This window comes from Pollicipes pollicipes, unplaced genomic scaffold (genome assembly GCF_011947565.3).
Source record: "Pollicipes pollicipes isolate AB1234 unplaced genomic scaffold, Ppol_2.1 Scaffold_6629;HRSCAF=7858_pilon_pilon_pilon, whole genome shotgun sequence".
NCBI lineage: Eukaryota > Metazoa > Arthropoda > Thecostraca > Pollicipedomorpha > Pollicipedidae > Pollicipes > Pollicipes pollicipes.
Window position 1 is genome coordinate 53,340 of NW_023596909.1, and position 19,985 is coordinate 73,324.

At 55.4% G+C, this 19,985-nt stretch overlaps 1 protein-coding gene across 1 annotated transcript in view; it reads left to right on the top strand.

Moving 5' to 3' along the window:
• LOC119107029 (TOX high mobility group box family member 3) overlaps nt 1-19,667 on the top strand; it is a gene marked incomplete at its 3' end in the record, with an annotated part of 61,752 nt that extends 42,085 nt beyond the window's left edge. The window contains exons 5-10 of the mRNA XM_037230382.1: nt 2,756-2,906; nt 5,322-5,432; nt 11,812-11,933; nt 14,453-14,588; nt 17,285-17,365; nt 19,602-19,667. Coding sequence (XP_037086277.1) covers nt 2,756-2,906; nt 5,322-5,432; nt 11,812-11,933; nt 14,453-14,588; nt 17,285-17,365; nt 19,602-19,667 — 667 coding nt within the window. The remainder of the gene's footprint in view (nt 1-2,755; nt 2,907-5,321; nt 5,433-11,811; nt 11,934-14,452; nt 14,589-17,284; nt 17,366-19,601) is intronic.
• Between the last annotated feature and the right edge of the window lie 318 nt (nt 19,668-19,985).

A 19,985-nucleotide genomic window follows, 5' to 3' on the forward strand; every position in this document is an offset into this window, starting at 1 on the left:
CTGCAAATGCCAGCCAACAATATTCAGTGACACGGCGCTGGTTAGGTCGCGTTCTGCATAGTTTCTGAGATCCGGCTGGTACGGCGTGTCTAGTGGAGTCCTGCTGCCGGCGGTGCAGAGGGTCTGCGGGCGGCAAGCTCCGGCGGCCCCTCCCCACCCGTCTGACAGACGCAACAGCGGTGCACAATGGCCGACCTATCTGGTATTGATCTGTTGTATCACATCGAACAGCGTCGCCTCAGCGAGCCCGGCAGGCTCGCGCACGCCATGCCCGTCGCGCGATGGGTAAGAGGGGTTGTACGCCTCGGTGCACAGAGGCCCCGTCGCCCCCCTCCCCCCCCATCCCTCAGTCTCTCTCACCCTCTCCCCTCTCACTCCCTCACCCCTCTCTCCCCTCTCCCTCCATTTTCCTACGTCACTCCCTCACACCCATCTCCTCTCTCTCCCTGTCTCTTTCATTTGACGTCCCTCCACCCCTGTCTGTCTCTTTGCCGGTTGGGGCCGGGCTCTCCGTTATCCCTTTCCCGTTATATCTCCGCTATCCCGTTTCATCCGCTTTGTAATGGTATCGCCAACCCTCTCTCCTTTTTCGTGTTTCCTCAATGTTTTATTTATTTCAGAGCCAGCAAACAGAGCATATTTGGCTGATGTATTGCACCTGGTACGCAATGGTAAAGGAGGATGAATGATGAAACGGAACCCGTGTTTTGCTCGCATAAATACCGACTCTGACGCAACCAGCTAACAGGACAAAGGACCGGTCGTGCCGCGCGGTGGAGCTGTGTTGTTTCGCTTAGTCGATGTCGTTTTATTGTTTCTGCCTAAATGCACACGAATTCACGTGAATGATCGTGTGATACTTTTTAAACCCAAAAGAGCGGATCATTCGGATTGTTGGCCACGCAGCGCAAAGGGAGTTTTGAATCGCAACGAATTCAAAAGACAGGTGTCGGGGCCTCACGGTGGGTAAAGGCAGACGCCATGTTCAAAACGAATTTTCACCGCCGCCTTTTCTGCGCCAGCAAATCATATGTTGTCGCTGCACACGGCCGAAAGATGCATTCAGCGCTCTAAACAGGTCAATTCAATCCAAGCCGGCGAATCAAAAGCGGACCAGATTGAATCGACGCCAGGGGCCGGGATCGGGGTGCGTCGCGTTCGTCTGTTCGCCGCCGTTGCGCGCCGCCAAAAATCGATCGTCTATGACGACGGCCTGAGCGACCCGCGACGACCCGCCTGCGTCGGGGTCGGCACCGGCGCCGGATCAGACCGCGTCGTCACCGACGCGGCTGGCGGCGCCGTGCGCGACGGGAGCTTTGCGGGATCCCGGGGCTGCGCCACGTTCGTCTTCATCTCGTGTGAAGGGCTCTTTGGGGCATCCTCGGATGCGGGTATTGAGAAGTCATTATCGATTTGGGGCCGCGGTGTCGCGTCGGCGGATCGGGGTTGTCAACCTCCGCGGTGCGCGGCTGGCACGCCGTCTTTTATCGAGCAGTTGCCTGCAGCACAGCGTCGGCAAACGTGTCCTCGTCGGTCGGGGATTAGCATTGCGCTGTCCAAAATGGCCGCCGCCGAGTGCGGCACCACTTTCATCCGAGCCATCTTACGGGAAGCAATATACGTGGCTGCCAGGAAACGGTGACAAAGTGGGGCTGGCGGTATGCATTAGGCCCCTGGCGTGTTAAAATGTCAATTGTGTCAGCTGGCGCCGCTGGCGTGACGTTTTACATGTCGGCTGACGATTCAATGAGGTGGCCCCACCGCTAATGGGGGAAAGTGTTTCTGTTTTTGTTTTCAGACGGGCAGACAAAGACTGAGCTAAAAGCGGCTTTGCGCCGTCGGTCATTGGGGGCATGTCACGGCCCCGTTTGCCGCTGGGATGAGATTGCACGGCTCAGGCGCCGTTTGCACGCGGCCGCCAGCTCCACGCGCTCGGCGTGTCCCAGTGACGTCAGCGCGGGCTCAGCACCTGAGCCGTTTCCGGGCCGTTGTGAGCCGGCTTCCGTTGTGTGGTGAAGAACGGCGCACGGCTGTGGTTGGCGAGGTGGGGCGTGCGCTATCGGCGTCGTTGCCGTGCCACGGCCAGAGCCGGCTCGCTGCGTCACATGAAACACCGCCTCGGCGTATTGTCTTGGAGCGTTGTGCTGGGAAAGGCATGCACAGCATGCGCGGGTCAGGCTGTCCTGGCATGCCTTTCGGCGTTAGGCTCATCCCCTGCCTGGTCAGCTTTTTGTGACCTTAGCTGTGATGAATGGAAATGCTCAGACACCTGCGCATACAGAGAACGCCTGGGGTACTTTCCATGCGCTAATGACACGTGGATCGTTTTTCTTCGCACCTATGAGGAGAAAGGAGATGGATGGGACAGGATCCGCATGACCCTGACGGAACCCTAGCCACGAGCCTGGGCTAGGACCACAGTGCCACCCCAGGCTCCTGTCCAGCTTTGCAGCGCTGCCAGCAGGACACGCGTAACCCCCCCCCCCCCCCCCCCTGAGCGTGGCGGTTGGAGATCAGGGTCGTCGCGGCCCGACCCGCCGGCAGGACCGTGCGTCTGCTCGGACGCCTTGACCGACATCCGAGAGACTCTTAGATACACTGCTCTCGCGATAAGGAGCTGTCGGTACGCCTGATTATCAGCGCGAACGCGCGCCGTCAAGCTCCCTCCCCCTCGCGACAGTGACCGCGCCTGCTCCCACGCCCCCGCCGTGACCAGCGACAGCGTGCGGTGACGAACGCGTCGCTGCGCCGACAGGGAGCTGTACCAGCCGGGCGCGCCGGGCCTGCCGCCGCCGCAGCCGCCGCCGCCGCGGCCGTACCCGCCGGCCGCGCCGCAGCCGCACCCGGGCCTGTACGCGCCGCACGAGCTCATGCTGCACCACCGCGTGCGGCCGCCCATCTACCAGGCAAGTGTACGCTGTGCGCTGATGTGCTTGTGGTCCTGCGATCGCGAGCTGGTCAACGATGTTCAAGTCCCGTCCGCGCCTCTTTTTTTTATCCATTAATGGGTGGACATTTTATTGCATGTGTCTCGCCATTCGGTTTTCAGTTTTTTCTCTCTTGTTTTTGTGTCTTTTCTTTAGACGTCCCCGTATTCTCAACCTTTCAAGGGCTCCGGGGCTCAATCTACGCTTAAATTTCGTGGTTCATTCTTTCATATCATTTATGCTTTCTCCCTTTTGCCTCGTCATGCGTTGCCCCCATTCTGCCCGGACGATCGCTATCGCTGCATTGAACAGCCTCGGTGATATCCGTTTCCATTCAGCCACCTCGACCACCTGCCAGCGCGCTGTTAGCGTAGCGTCGCCCTTCCCAGTGCGACAACCCTTGCCACCAGGACACGCTGGTGCCGCGTCGGCCCCGGCGGTGATGGTGGAGCGTTGCGCTCACTGGCCATTGCCGGGAGCTCCATTGTGTACAGCCGCGAGAGGCCCGTTGTCTGCTGTCTGCTGGCTGCTGCTGAGGCGCCAAAGAGCGGGCCACCTGGCTCTCGGCTCGGTTGTGCTCTCGACGCAACCTTGTGGGTTTCGTGCTTTCAAATGTTGTAACACTGAGCGGCTGGTGATTGGGTACGGGACTGACTGTGGTACATTAGGCTCGTTTTTAGCTGCCATACTGCCACGGGAACGGCTGACCATAGCCAAAGTTTCACGTCGTTGAATGGATAAGCTTTTTCTGGAATGTAGCTACATTAGCTGTTATGCTGTTAACGGCTGCATTGTTTGCCGCAACGAGCCAGGCTATCATCATTTCTTTCACCTGGAAATGACACCGTTGGTTTTTGTGAGGATGGTTGGCAGGGTCTTTTTGTTTTTCGATACGTTTTGTGTTTGCGAGACCACTGCCAGATCGACCGTTTGGCTGAGCACTGGTCGTTTATAATGTATTTAGTCCCGTCTGCCTGGTAATGCTAGCGATTGAGTTGGGATGAATTGCTTTCAGTCCGATTATTCTAAGGTGTGTGTCACTGAAGAAGTTTCGCGTTTTCAATGAAAAACGTATAAAATACATATGAACTGCAGTAACGGAGGCTGTGGATTTTCAGTGTAAAAGTGCATGTCCACCGGAAACGGATGGAAAGCTTCTGCTCGGCCGCTAAAGCGATTCAGTGACGGCGACGCGCCTGTGTATCCTGAGCAATAATCATGATGTATTTCGCTCGAGATTCTCGGTAATCGTGTTAGCGAGCGTTATGGGCTCACGAATGTAGGCCGCTGTGGATGCGCCTGCATTACCAGGAATTAATCAGCGGGCGCATCATGGATGCTGTCCCTCACTTCACCAGGTGTTGGATAGTCCAGATTGCACCGTCATCCAGCGTGAGGTGTTCTTCAGCATTGTTTAATTACTAGCAGGCTGTTTCGTCTGTGGTAAGAAATTCACTGAGACAGTTAGATCTCATGTAATTGCAGGTCAGGCTATGCCAAGAGGATTTATGCTTTCCTTTGGTAGTTATGATTGTACCCATTGCTTCGGACAGGTTGGATGGTTAAAGTTTTCGCTGTTAACTGCCGCTCTTTTAAACTTCTGGCCCTAATGACGAAATGCAGATATGCAAACCTATCTGCATAAAATATGTCTGTCTAAGTTGTTACACTAGTACATTTTTGATCATGCACTTATTGTCACGCCGCTACGAATGCTGAATCACACGGCTCACGCTGCCCTGAAGTTATGGATCTGCGCTCGGTAATAAGGGGTGGTGAAGCTACGCTGTAATGTGGGTAGCACGGACGGCCGTAACGTTGATAGCGCTTGACAGTGTTTGATGAGCTAAATTGCCGTCTTTTCGATTTATTTTCGCGGTGTAATTCGACTGTCTTAATGTGTTGACCAACTCGGAATTAAGAATTTCCACTCCCGCGATAGCTTGTACCAGTTACGCAATAGTTAAAGAATATTCCAGTGCTCAATTAACGCGCGGCTTCGTGGACAATCTCATTAATGTCCTGCTGCTTGTCCGAAATAACACGTGCGACACTTCCAATAATTGCAAGTAATTCACGACAAGAAATCAAATTACCAGGATGGTTATTTTTGTGTCGCCCGCGAGATCCAGATATGTAAGCTTGCTACTGTCGTGGCTTCCACGCCCTCGACAAAGAGCAGCTCAAGATTGCAATGTCGGGACAAGACCTCCGGGTTAAGACGGAGCGATTGCCTGTATTGCGATTGCGATTGCCAATTGCCTGTAGATTGCCAATTGCCTGTAACCCGCAGTCAAGATAACGCTCCGAACACTGCGATCTCGGCGACCACGTGATTGGGCGTGAGGTGGTCGACGGTCGCACCGTTGCATCACGTGACGCGCGTGCCGGCAGGGTCACGGCCTGATGGGTCCTCCAGCCACCGGCTCACCAGGGCGGATCAACAACTCGCCGGGGCACACGACCAGCGAGGACAGCAGCGACGACTCGACCTCGCGCGCTCAGGTGAGGGTGACTCGACGACTCGACCTTCCTAGCTCAGATGGGGGGCGACTCGACGACTCGACCTCGCGCGCTCAGGTGAGGGTGACTCGACGAGTCAACCTTCCTAGCTCAGATGAAGGACGACTCGACGACTCGACCTCGCGCGCTCAGGTGAGGATGACTCGACGAGTCAACCTTCCTAGCTCAGATGGGGGGCGACTCGACGACTCGACCTCGCGCGCTCAGGTGAGGATGACTCGACGAGTCAACCTTCCTAGCTCAGATGGGGGGCGACTCGACGACTCGACCTTCCTAGCTCAGATGGGGGGCGACTCGACGACTCGACCTTCCTAGCTCAGATGGGGGGCGACTCGACGAATCGACCTTCCTAGCTCAGATGGGGGGCGACTCGACGACTCGACCTTCCTAGCTCAGATGGGGGGCGACTCGACGACTCGACCTTCCTAGCTCAGATGGGGGGCGACTCGACGACTCGACCTCGCGCGCTCAGGTGAGGGTGACTCGACGAGTCGACCTTCCTAGCTCAGATGAAGGACGACTCGACGACTCGACCTCGTGCGTTCAGGTGAGGGTGACTCGACGACTCGTCGTCAGGCTCAGGCTCGGGAACCAGCCCGTAGGCGAGGCGCGAGCCTTACGCACGCACACTCACACCCACGGATGCGCGTAGGCCTGACGTGACTGCCGGTTACGATGGTGGGTTGTGATTACTACATTGCGCGTTGGTCCCAGTGCGTCGCCTTAGACGCGCACTATCTAGCTTTTGCGGGATGGACGGTGATGGGCGAGCACCCCTGCAGTCTTGACCCTGGAAAGGTGGGATAACCCTGCACAATGCCAATCTTCCAAAACCGCTTAAAGCTTGATCCTCAGTTGCTCTGGCTTGAAAGGTCATCCTGAGAAGTGGCGACCCCTCCCCCTCCCCACCCACTCCCGTCCAGCTCCAGCGAACAAAGACGACGTGAATCCATCGCGCAAAGTTCGACCATGCTCTGAACCGGTAGAATGCGCAGCGACAGGCACGAGTCGGCGATCGCGATTGGTGGAGTGCGTTCTACCGGTGTGCGACAGGACGGGTTGTGAAACACCGCTGCGTTGCGCAACTCGCGCTGGTCGACATTTACCAGTGCGTTGATAAGACGTCTTGACGGGCGCTGGAACCGTCCCTGGGCGATCTTGCGCGGCAGTTGTTTGGACGAGGCATTGATCCCTTCCTGTCACATGTTTTGTATATTTGTGTTAAGCACGCGTACAACTCGCGCCATTCCTCGCCTGACTGCTGGAGTCTGTTTCCCGGAAATGGTTTGGTGTGTATGCCTCTGTTATCTCCCTTTATAACTGTAATCACAACCCAATCTGCGCGGATCTGTTTCTTGCCGTACAAATAAGCTTAGGACATCCGCTAAGCACGCCAGTCGAGCAGATCTATGTCCTCCTTAGATTATGGCATTCATTTTCCTGGAATGGTCCCGTCTCCGACATGGCTTTGGTTTTCTTGTTTTTCGTCGTAGACATGGGGTGGTGGGCCCACCCCGCTTCACTGCGGCGCCCTGTTTTGTGCCGCCAGTATTGACGTCTTCTGGGATTTGCGCAGTGCGCATACTTTTCGGAAACAAATCACCCGTCATATATTATTCTTATTCATTCAATCATGCTGGAGTCGGCTGCGGCTCGATAGAGCGGCTGGGCCGCGGCTTGTTTTCTTGTCGGACTGGCAACTTCTCTGTAAATGATACAGCGGAGACAGCCGGGCCTCGGAATCCGGCCGGATCGTGCTGGGCTGGGAGGCATTGATCGGGTGCGATATGAGGACCAGCTAACAGCGACTCGAGGAGCACCGCGAACTGGGGGGGATGATGGCCGGCGGTAGGGCTAGAGGCGGCGCCAGTGTAACAGCGTAATGGCGTAAGCGTCGCTGAGAAGACCGTTAACATTTGAGTGTTCCAGCTGCGGGAAGATGTCTTCACGCGTGGCTGTTGTGAGTGTTGAGTCACTGATGAGGGCGCTGCCCGCAGCGTTTTGGTCCATCGTGTCCCTTTTGTCTTTTCGTTTTCACATCAACGGAAAGCGAGGTTCCCGTTGGTGGACGCATGACGTCCCTGTGGCATTAGCATTGTGTTCCCCTTCATGTGGCTGTTTTCCTTTATGAGTCCTCTTTCTACCGTCACTCTGCATACCTCTCTCCTTCCTTATCTTGATGTACCGATGAAAGGCCCGCGGTATGTAGGTCATCATGAATACCGTAGCGGGGTAATCGCCCCGGCCCTACAAAAACGGGCCATTCGAAGGAAGCGGCCAATGTAGTGCAAAGCTCCGTAATGCATCAGATGTACGTGGCGAATTTATTTATGAGGGCAGGACGGTCCCCGCACTGTTCTGCGTTTGATTCCGTTTGTTACCTTTGTATATTGGATGATACATGAATTTGCTTTATGTCGTCCGAATAGATAGTGGTGTTGGGGGATGGTGATGGTGGTGTATCTAATATAATGCATGCTTATTATACATGGCTAACTCCAAATTTCCTATCTATTTAGAAGATTCCTGTCATAAGCCGAACTATTCAATTTCCATGTATTCCCTTGCGTACATTATTTCTTTGTTTTTTTAAGACGTCTTGCGTCCTTACTGGACGAAACGTAAGCGTATCTGACGCACAACAGCGCGCGTACGCGCAAACGTACGCACGAAACTGCGTACCATACACGCACGTATATAAGCACACGCACGTTTGCACGCACGCACTCCTGCACGCACGCACGCTTGCACACACGCACACACGCACGCACGCACGCACGCACGCACGCACGCACGCACGCACGCACGCATGCACGCACGCACGCACGCGCGCGCGCACGCACGAAGTGCCGAGCTACCGGCTTGCGCACGCGCGGTCCGGCAGCGGCCGCTGCGTCTTACCTGACAGCGGCGCTGCGGTCCGGTGCACAGTTCAGTGACCTTTCAAACATCGACCGCTCCAGATACAGCTGCCACGCTGGGTCGCCGGCTATCAGAAACTATCATGATCAGGGGGGGGGGGGGGGGGCGACTCCTTCGTCGTGTCGCCTCCGCGCCGGGCGCTCTTTGCACAAGAAGGAAACGGGCCAGGATATCCGTCTATTGAGTAAACGGACTGCGTGTTTGGGTTATCGGCCGGCGGGCGCGTTGTAACAGGGCGGGCCTCGTCATCGTCCCTTTGTTCCGCGTCACTGCTCGTGGGACCGTGACGTCTCTTCGCCTGGCCCCGGGGCAGATAAGCCACGCTGAGCGGGTGTGACGTGGACGTTTGCTGGCGCTGGTGCTGTGCTGACGACGCTGTGCGCTGTAGCACAGGCTGAAAGTGTGGCTTAGTACGTTTTAGACGTTCGCGTAGTTGGTAGCCGGTTCGAAACATTTGACATTATTTTAGTGCATTCGCTAGGTTTAATGTCTTGTAATGATCCGGCGCATGCGCGGACCTTTTCATTTTGGTCAGATACCCAGCCACCCGGCACATTCAACTCATTCGTAAGGCTTAGCAACCGATTCGCATGACTCGCTTCGCTCTGTACAAGGGCAACGAGTATTTCGAATCTGCTAGCAAACATGCTAAATTTTGCGAATGTGTCTTCTGTCTCTTTCTATGAGGGGGAGGGGGGCGGGGGGGGCAGCTCGGTTTTGTCGGATTGATTGACACTATGCGCTTTGGCAAGTCGGTTGACAGACATGCGCTTTGGCAAGCGTGTCAAACGCGTGGAGTGTGTGGAATGGCTTGCTTCAAACTTCAAAGTCGTCCCAGCGGACGGCGGACGGCAAACTCGGCCGCATCAGAGCACTTGCCAGCGTTAAGATGCTTCCGAGACTATTATGAGCGAGGCCACGAGCCGAGCTAGTCTCGCTCTAACAGGGATGCAATCGTCAACTTAATCGTCCCCGCCCGTCCGTTAAGCCTTCTGTCGTCCGTTATCTGAGCTACCACCGGTGGAAACTTGATGCGGTTTTCGGCAGCAAAAAGTGATTTTTCAGATGTTGGGCAGTCTAGTTCACTTGCAAAGCTGTTGTTTGATCAGGCGCGGTTTTTCCTGAAGTGTTGCAGTTCGCACAAAAAAACAGCCACCTACTCTCCTTTGACATAAGAAACATAAAATTGTTTTATTGGAAAAGGGTCTGCCGCGGGTGACAAGCTGCTGTCTGCGCGAGTAGACAGCTGCTGTCTGCGCGGGTGGGCAGCTACTACGTGCGCTGGTGGACAGCGTATCTATATCTCGATGGCACCATTACCCCTGCACGGAGAAGGAAGGAAAATTGTGTGCGCCAAGGTGTGGTTCGATGCGTGCAGCTGGCTATGCGCGCTCAGTGTTAACCATGGGGCCGTTCATTTTGGTTTGTTTAAGAAGTTGTGTAAGGTCTCGGCAACAAGAACGGAGATGTGAAAAAGACAATTACGCGGTACAGGCAAATGTGCCTTCTTTGTGTCAATATAAGTGACGTCAGCACTCTTACCCTAGTGCACTAATAATGGGCCGGAGGCAACTGATGCCTGCTTTTTCGAAAGCCGTCACTGGTCCAGCACTCTATGCGCTGACCAGAAGTCGCTGCCCCTAAAACCGCATAGACGGTTAGTCCGGGCTACTCTGACCAGAGACCAGCCAAACACTTGTGTGGGTTTAGAGCGCTGCGGTCGAAGTATGGTGCAGATCATTACAAACTCATTGATTTCGACAACTGGAGTTTCTGGGCCTGACCAGACCCACGCCCAGCCAGTGTTCTGGTAGTGCGATATTGGTAGGCGAACACTACGTTAGTAGACTGCTGCCTGCTAAACTCCCTTATCAGGAGAGACTTAAAACATAAAGACCCCACTAATGGCTCTTGTAGCCATCTGGCTTACTTAGCCTTGGTTTTGATGTCATCTGCAGGATTATTACTGGTGCATTTCACGGTTGCCTCACAAGTAATAGGATTTCGTACCTATTTATATGCTGGAAACACAGAAACAGGTGTCGGGCTTTCTTTCGTTTTGTTACAGTGTTCAAGGATTGTATTAATTTGGTAAGGACTCTGCCTAAATACAGATCTTTTGTGCATTGAGTGTAACTTTTAAAACCAATGCACGTTTTGGGTGTTTTTGAAATACGTATGTTAGCGCCATTGTTTGTAGGTTTTCCGCTAGTGTCGCGCTGCTTGCAAGTTGTCTTCCGTCACGTGCCGTATGCCCTGCGTTTTTGTTTACTGTGTCGCCGCTTGCGTGCACAAATTTAGAACAGCTTTACACTAACTTGTCGTGGCAGACTGTCAACGGAGAGGAACATGCTATGTGTTTATCGGTTGTTTCTCACAGTCGTGCTTGCCACGTCCCAATGTATTTACTGCGCATGTGGTACGTCCAGATAAAGCAGCAGGACGCCGAATGTCCGTGCATACAGGCTTACATGAGGGACTATTGCTGTGGACAGTCATTTCGGGAAAGAGCTTTGGTGGTATTGTGTAGGGCTGTTGGGACACGATTTGTGGTTTTCCGAGCCTCTTGCGCTGGTAAGCTTTTGGAGAGGTTCCCCGTTCTCTGTGCAAGGAACCGGTCACGCCACCCCTTTACCGGGAATCTCGGCAGATGGGCTGTGGGTTGCCAAGCAGGTTTGGACCTCGGTATCCCTGGTGGGCTGTTAAATAGCAGCACCTGGTTGCTTGTACTGTTGCGGTGGGTATTTGTAATTTAACCGCGTGACCGTAAAGAATTCCCTTTAACAGGTGAGGGCATTGGAAACCAACAGGTCTTGTGGCAGAGCTGTAAAGCTGGCCTGGGGGTTTAACTGGTTCAACTTTAGCTAGAACAGGCACATGCCAAGTGGCGCTGATTCTTTTAGATGGTGCAGCCATGACGTCGCCCTGGTACGTTGAACTCTCCGATTACAGTCCTCAGAGCTACACTCAGCTCGCATACAACGCTTGGAGTGCCAAGAACTACACTCACTTCGCATATATCGCTTGGAGTGTCACAATAACAGTGTGACTGTGCTGTGCCCCGCAGCACCGGGGTCCCGGGGTGACTGTGCTGTGTCCCGCACTCTGTCCGAGAGCGCGGTCATGCTTTGGCCGGCTGTGCGCAGTGCTGTGACGGGCAGTCTTCTCGTACTGTTCCGTGGGGCCTAACCGTGCTGTGCGCTGCAGTCCTGTTGCGCTCTTCATACCAGCACATCGAGCTCTGCCCCCCCCCCCCCCCCCCCCGTTCATCTGGACACCGCGTTCCCCTCCGCCGCGCACCTTTTGACGTCACTTTGTCGTCGCGTTTGCCGCTGTGCACCGCCGCGGCGCACGGCCGTCGTGCCGGGCCTGGTACCGGGCGCGCCCTTGACCCCGCCCTGACCGCGCCCTTGACCCCGCCCTGCTCCGTGACCGGCAGTGGATGCGCGGCGAGCGACCGTCTCCTGAGCCCGCCCAAATCGATATGACCAGCATGAAGCCTGCCAAGAAGCCCAGGGTCACGAGAAAGAGGAAGAAACGGGACCCCAACGAGCCTGAAAAGTAAGGATACCGACGGATTCGCGCCGCTCCTTCGTCCGCCCGGACGAAGGGCTGGCATCGTCTGTGGCGTCGTTTCCTTTGTCGTCGTCACATGGCTCCAGGCGCTGTGTTTCCATTCGTGCTCGCTGTTGCCGTTGTTTGTGGTTGAACCGTCGGAATGAGACCAATGTCTGCTCGTTTATGCTCTGATTGTGGCCTCTCATCCTGTATCCCTGTGTGCAATTTCGCTAGTGGTGTAGGCAACGGTCCCGTTCGCATTGCTGCAGAACATCACCGACTCTTGGGGTTTCATTTTTCCTTCATCGCTTGCAGCGGTTCGGCCTAATGAAAGAAAGAGCGGTTGTGTTCCGGGCTCGTCGTGAGCTATCATTAGCTCGTTTTAAACGTGCCTCGTTCTGCCGGCATTTGATTCTCGTGTGCCGTTAACGGCCGGCGCGAGAGTAGACCTGGGTGATTCCGTGGAGGGAATGTGACTGCCCCGGGCGGATCGCCGGCAGAACATGTACTTAAATCTCAATTCCATTGAGTAGAAGGCGGTCGGCTGCTGAGAACCGGTGGGCCGGCCAAGACCAAAATTCAACAGTGCTAATGAAGTCGGTGCGGGGGGCCTCAGCGACAGATGCGGGTGGAAAATTTCCTCTGCTTTGGATGTCCGCGCGTGCGCGTTGGGTGTCGTGCAGTGTAGAGGGGGAGGGGAGGTGCAGAACAGCGGAAAGATAGCGTGACGACGAAGATCGGTGCGGCGTAGGGGGGGGGGGGGGGCAGTTCGTGTCTGGCCGCCACCGCACGGCATTGTGTTCCATTCCCGCCTGTGTTCGTGGACTGGGCTGCTGCCAGCATTGTAGACCGTGCATTATGGGAATGGGTTATGCAGGGCGGGGAAGTGGGTACAGCCGGCAGACGGAGCGGCGCCAGCCTGACACCCAGTCGACTATTTACGGCATCGTCCCCCCCCCCCCCCCCCGCCTCCTCCCACCGCAGCTGCGGATAGTATACCTTAGCTGGCGCGCTGAATACCAGCTGCGTTGAGAAAAGGAGAGGAAGGGAGGGAGGGAGGGCCTCGCGTCGTCGGACCATCGTCGGACCTCTCATCGGACACAGAGCTGACCGACGACAGAGAGACCTCTCCGTGCACCTTGCGCTCGTGCTCCCACAGGCCGCAGTTGGCGAGATGGGCCGTCACAAGGTGACTGAGGGAGGGAGGTGACTGAGGGAGCTAGGGGGAGGGGAGGGACACACCGGACTGTCTGGGAGGCGGACGTGACCGGCCAGGAGACACGTCCTCCGGTTACGTGGGAGCTCACCGGCGCTTCAGGCTCAGGACGAAATTAGCCCCGGGCGCTGACCTTTCGGCTTGATGTCGCAGTTTAAAACAGAGTTGGCATCAATCAGCGGAGATGTCGCCCTGACGGCCCGGGACTCCTCCGGCCATGCTCCTCATCGGCGGCTACCGGGATCCGCCGGCCGTCGCCGCCGCCGCCCGGAGGAAAGCGCCCCACCAATCACCACGTTTCAATCGGCCTCTGACTTATGCGTGTTTTTTGTCAACGCAACTTCCTCCTTTCTCTTAATTCGATTGGGCCCTGTCCCAGTTTAACGTTTACGAGCTTGTTTACGATTCGAAATTTATGAAAAAGGCTCGGCACTGGCGGCGGGCGGGGCGTGTCGTGTTTTTGTGAGCGTGGATGGCCAATAACGGTGCCGACAGGCTGCCAGCCAGCGTGCTTTTCGCAAGCGGTGAACACGGACATTCTCCCATTTATGTGCGCGGCCATTTTGAATCGGGCTGCTATCTTTACAAGATGCTGCAGGGGAACGTTGAGACAACGGAGTTTTCGAAGCGAATAAGAACTACCGCGGTGCTCCTTCCGGAGCCATTTATAAGGCACACGATCTACGTCGCGGCTTCAGCATGCCGGGGAAGTAACAGACCGTGACGTGGCAAGGCCCTGTGCTCGCGATGTACCGCCGTGTTCGTCATCTGATGTACACCACTAATGTGCTGAGACCTCGACGTGATGCGCAGACTGTGCGTTCCGACGCCAGCTGATTGTCACGGCATGTGCTCTGCGCACGCCGGCATGAAAGCGCAGTCCGTCTGACAAACATGCGAGCTGCTCAAAGCAATAGCAATCACCATCACTCCGCGCGGGACAGTTTTGTGGCTTTCACTGAAATACCACCATTATCTTTCGAATGTGCTGCCCGGGCCGGACTGAACGTGGCTCCAAGGACTCCATCGACATCGGGCCCGATAGCATGGCGTCGTTTCCTGTTTACACCGGCTCCAAAGGCCGGGGCCTGCCATTGACCGGCGCGACCGTGGTCGAAGCCCGCCTGTTACGCCGGGTCAACTTTGACCCGGCCGCTGTCGGAAGATGCGTTGCGCCAGCGCTGTACCACTTTCCGATGATTGTAAATCGTGCGCCGACTCCCGGACGGTTACGCAACCGGAGTTCAACCCTCCGGGCCCTCTGACCCCCGCTCGCCCTTGACCTCTGACCTCTGTGTGCCCCCAGGCCCGTGTCGGCATACGCATTGTTTTTCCGCGACACCCAGGCGACCATCAAGGGTCACAACCCGAACGCCAGTTTTGGAGAGGTCAGCAAGATTGTTGCCTCCATGTGGGAAGCGTTGGAGACTGACAATAAAAATGTAAGTATGCTGGAAGATCGCTGGAATTCGCAACAAGCAACGTTCGTAGCCTCTACAAATGGTTGTAATGATTTGCGATACACGTCGAGTGCATGTTTTTCTTGCAGCAACAGTGATAGCACTATTAAAAATGACCAAAGCAGCCCGCAATACACGCATTGTCTGTGCGCAAATGCTGTATCTACACGGAAGTCGCCGCATTTACCGGTCTCACTGTCTCAGAACGTCGGTGTGTTACTCGACCGTTGCTAAGCGACGGACAAGTGGCGCGCGGTGATGCAGCGCTCCCGGCGGTGTAGCAACGTCTCGGTAGAATCACGGGTAGAATCCGCGTGGGCGCTGCGTCCCATCGAGATGTGGTCCGATGCAAGCAGGAATAACAATGCTGTGCTCGTCTGCTAAGATCACGTGATCGCCAGCTGCTGTGCCGTTTGCTGGTGGAAAGCACTTGACTTGATGGGTCGACGTGTCATCCATAAGGATACAGCCACACAGGATAGGATGGTGTTGGTGCGCACAGGTGGATCCAGCACCGAATTCCTTCACGCGTTGGCACGCACACCCATCCATCCAAGGCCTTTGCGGCCTGTTGCACCGCACGTTAAACCGGACTTGCTGTGGTTAAGGACTCCCTCGCCAGCACTTGTCCTGTTGCGCTTCTGCTGTGACGGCAGTGTATATGCAAAGCAGAGGACTCTGGCGGCGGTGATTGGTCGACCTTGGCTGCGGAGCGGCGCGCCTGGCGCATCCTGCCGGCACCGCGTCGTCTCCGATCCCGTTACAAACGGCTCATTGCAAGTGCATGAGACGATATCGGGCCCGTGTTCCGGCCTCAGACATGCAACTGCCATTCCTGGAACGAAGCGTAATTTGCATGTACCGGACAGCATGTTTCATTCAAATCCGAATGATCTGCTGGCCAAGGTGTGGTCTCGTGCGTTCGAGGGGAGAAGCGGCATCTCCCGTCCCGATCGCGTATACGCTCGTCGATTTGGTGCCATTCCGTGCGTCTTTCTCGAGGGGACCAAGTGAGAGGAACTCTTCAGAAAACATAAGAATGCGTTTTAGTCGAAAGGCCTTTCAGTGCCGAGCACTTACCTGCGTTGGCGTACTTGTTTCCCAGTAGAAACACGGAGCAACCCCAGCATACCTACTGTGTCCCGCTCGCGACCGGGCATGGCCTCCACTGCCTTGCGCTGTATCGATAAGCAAGTAATACGCCTGTAAGTCATTTTTATTGTGGGATATAAGCATCAAGGAGAACCATTAGATAATGCATTTGGCGCACTTAGATCCAATCTCCACCACGAAATGGCGTTCTGGGCTATTAGAACTGGAGTGGAATGTCATAGATTCGTTATCAATCATGTACTCTGCTGTGATCGCGGCGAGGTTTATCCTGCATTTCCCGGCCGTTGTGGACACTGGCCGGCCTCGCTGCTCTGTACTGAGGCCATTCTCACGGCTCCAACCCAGCCATCCCGAGTCGATGCTGCTGCAGGACTGTTGGCGATGCGGAGTTAAGTGCTCCTCCGACCATGGTGTGCAGCTAGCTGAGGTCACGTACAAAGTGAGCGGGATATTCCAGAGAGGGGTCCAAGAACACTGTGTGAGGTAAAACAATACGTGATAAGTTGGACTCGTCTCGGTGCTATTTGGGGGAGGAGAGGCATCCAGGTAGGGTCCGGTCCCAGGATTCTTTCTGACCGCCCATGGGTCCAGCGCTGTTTTCGGGGGGCCGCAGAAGGGGCTCAGACCCCTGCAAGTTCTTCACCTCTGCTACAAAAAACTCGCTTTTGCTCGCCATGCGATTTAAACATGTTTGTGTTTCGTGACCAAAACTCGATAAGGCTCATATGCCGCGCTTATTGGCTCAAAACTTGACACCGCCTGTTCATGCCACGTTTGCGGACCTTTCACAGGCTATGTTTTGCAAGCATGTGACAATGCCTCAGAGAAACAGAAGTTTCAGGCTTTGGAGGCGTCAACTACTTTATTTTTGAAGGCTGTTTTTTCTAGTGATCTTGATTGTGATGACGTGACTCCGGAGGTGCTAAGTAAGCGGTGCTTAGTCACAGTCGCATGCCACTGCCTTGCCAAGTTTGGACGAGTTCATGAGGCGACCATAAACGACATCGACGGTGGGGGGCCGGAGCAGTCTGCAGAAATCCACCACGGAACTGCGGAGAAGCCCGCAGGAACTGATAGGCGACCTCGTGACAAGCGCGGAGCAAATACGGCAAACGACGTCATGCGTAATCAGCGCGCCTCTCTCGGCCAACGTGCTCAGCTCGGAGGTCCGCCCGCCCCTGTGCGGGGGTCAACAGGAGTGGCGTGGCCGTTATTGGGTGTCCGTATCGGGCTGCCGAGTGTTTCCAATCCTGTACCCAATGGCGTCCAGCCGCGAGGCGGTCAATATCGGTGCATGCCGCTGCTCGGACCAGGGCCCGGATTTGCTCCGCCGGGCCGGTTGAAGCTCGCGCCACTCAGCCGGTAATTGCGTCCAGCGGAGGCGGCGCGGGCTGGGTGTGACAATGTAGCTGCGCCGTCACAGCGACAAGCCGAAAAAGACGCAGTTACGGCGCATCAAAGTCCACGCTATGGACTGTCGGAGAAGTCTTAGGCCAGGTGCAGGCTATGCGCGTTTGTTAGGTCGACGATTGTGTTGTCTTCACTCGTGGTCCTCTGTGCTTCAGATGTACAAGAAGAAGACAGAGAACGCGAAGAAAGAGTACCTGAAGGCATTGGCGGCGTATCGGGCTAGTCTGATTTCAAAGGTAAGAGACAGCCCCAATCATATGCACTTTGGCGGCGAGGTACGCGGCGCGAAACCCCGTCCTCCAATCCTTCACAGCCAGTCTGACACTGAATTGTTGGCTGCAGAGGTGTGAAAAAGAATGCCGGTTTGACCCCGTGTCGTAACGCGCATTGCACGTGGAGAGATCGTCAGCTACGATGCGGCACTTCCTGTTCAGACCGCTTTCTATTCTCTGACCGCAAATACCTAAAACTGCCGCTGTGGGCCCGGCCATGGCCACTTCGTTGCTCCGGCAGCGTGAAAGTAAGAACTCATCCTCTTTGGCCGGAAGGTTTTGGGCTGCCTGCGATACCAGCTGTTTTGAGCATGGCCGTGTCCTGGTTTTGGACTGTACTTGCGCCATATGATCGACGTAACCGGCGCACCCTTAAGCCCAAACAATCATCATCCTCATCAACAGCGAATCAATAGTGGCTGAAAAGTGGAAGCCTCACCACTCAGTCGGTTCTGAATACTGTCCTGGCCACGTTCGTTCAGTGTAGGCTTCTGAACGCCTTCAAGTAAAAGAAAGTCTGCAAGAAGGTCTCCCCGAAATAATCTAGTCCCCGAATAGTCCCCGAAATAGCCTGCGAACCACTCTTCGTGAGTGCGTAGCTCAGAAACTACAAAGGTTTAGACCTTAAGAAGGGCAGGGCTGTGGTTGCGCCGAATGATCTTCAAGGTGTTCATTTCAGTTCAAAACCCCCTTGCCAATGTGAAACGCTCCCTTTAAATTCGAATGCAAAGTTTTGCACGACATGGCTCCTACGCGTCGTACCTCCTGACCTACAACTCCTATGCAACATTGCTCCTAGCTCAAAATTGTGAACGCCTTGACTTCTACACGGCATACTTAACCCAGAAAATTACCCTGGTCAGAGGCCCGGCACTGGACAGCGTCCGCTACCAGTCAGGGCCCCATCTGTGGAACAGTAACACATTCAGGGTTCCATAATATAGGTCAGATGACCTGCTCTGTCGTAGCCCGTGGGCCCTTGAGGAATCGAAGATATCAATCTGTAGGTCAGGGGTCTGGTACTGAGCAGGGGAATCCCAATACTGAACAGAGGCTCTAATAACTGAACAAGAACAGAGCGATGGCCCGCGAATGCCAGTAATTGAGACAACGGATACCCCCCCCCCCCCACACACACAAAGTTATGAAGTTCCTCGAAGCCCCAGTTGTTAACAGGGCCTCTTGAACCGTATGGGGAAGATGTTTTTGTGTGAGACAGAGATCCCATTAACAGAATGAAGGTGTTGCTGGGGTCCAAGAATGTCGATAATAGAGCCTCCTGCATCGCTGAGATAACCTTGGGACAGGGGTGTAGTTTCCTTCTCACTAGGTGGACTCAACCCCCCCCCCGCCCCTCCCCACCCACCCAACCCAACTTGTGCTGCAACCCCACAAACTTTGAGGGGAAAAATGGGCCAAATTCAGTGAGGACCTCATTTGTTGGCATATTTTGGGCTTAGGTTGCGTCATTTATCATATGTTCAGCTCCCCCCCCCCCCCAAGTCACCTTGTGGGACTACTCTTCTGCCTTGAGACAATGAGAGGGCTTTTGTCGGTCAGGGGTCAGGCCCCTGGCAGTCAACAAAGTGGTTTCCGTGAGAACCGATCAGGGCTGTGCAACCCAGTGAATCTATTGGCCAACCTTAGACAGGTCCGGTGACCAAAAATGTCAGCCCGAGGATCGTAGTGTCGCTTGGGGCCCTCTGAGACGAAGAAGAAGCTGGCCTAGTCAGTTCCTGATAAGGTACCAGTCGTAGGCCCCTGGTAATGACAATGAGCAGAGAATCTCGGTATGGAGAAAGGAGTCCAAGCCGTGCAGAGATGATGGGAAAGCTCTGTTGGTAAGAGACCCTGATGTCCGGACTTTGGAACACACTCCCCGTGCCTTAAATGACAGCCTGTTTGAACTATTCCCGTCAGGAGCTGTTGCTTCAGAAGTTTTGTCACGTAGCAGTATATGCCTTAAATATTCTGGCTTTAGAGAGTGATATGTAGATTTTTTTGAGTTTTTGTTCCTTAGATGTTAACGCGTTAGAAGTTCTTGCATTCGAAGTGATATTGCGTGGAAGTTTTCGTTGGAAGCTTTTGTGCGAAACGTTTTGTCGCGTAGAAGCAATGCCATGTCGTGAACAACTAATTGCGTCAGAAGTTCTGTCGTGGGATCGTCATCTGAACACCCCACCTCCCCCCCCCCCCCCAGAACAACACGGAGGAGCCGCGCTCCCCCAGCCTATACGCCGGCTACGGCGGCTACGGCGGTGGCGCCGGGCCGGCTACGCCAACGGCGGCTTCCCGACGCCGTACTCGCGGCCGACGGCGCCGCCGGGCGCCCAGTCGGCGCTGGCCAAGAAATCGCCACTGCTCAGCTCTGATGAGTGACGGCCGCCAACAGCAGGTGAGGGGAGACGGCTGGGTCAGGGGGACCGGGGAACAGCGGGTCAGGACCCCGGGTACGAGGTGGAACAGGGTGTGACGGCCGCAGCAGCAGGTGAGGAAGGCGGCAGGGTCAGGGAGATCGAAGGGAACAGCGGGCCAGGATCCCGGGGACGAGGAGGAGAAGGGTGTGTGCGGCCGCCAGCAGCAG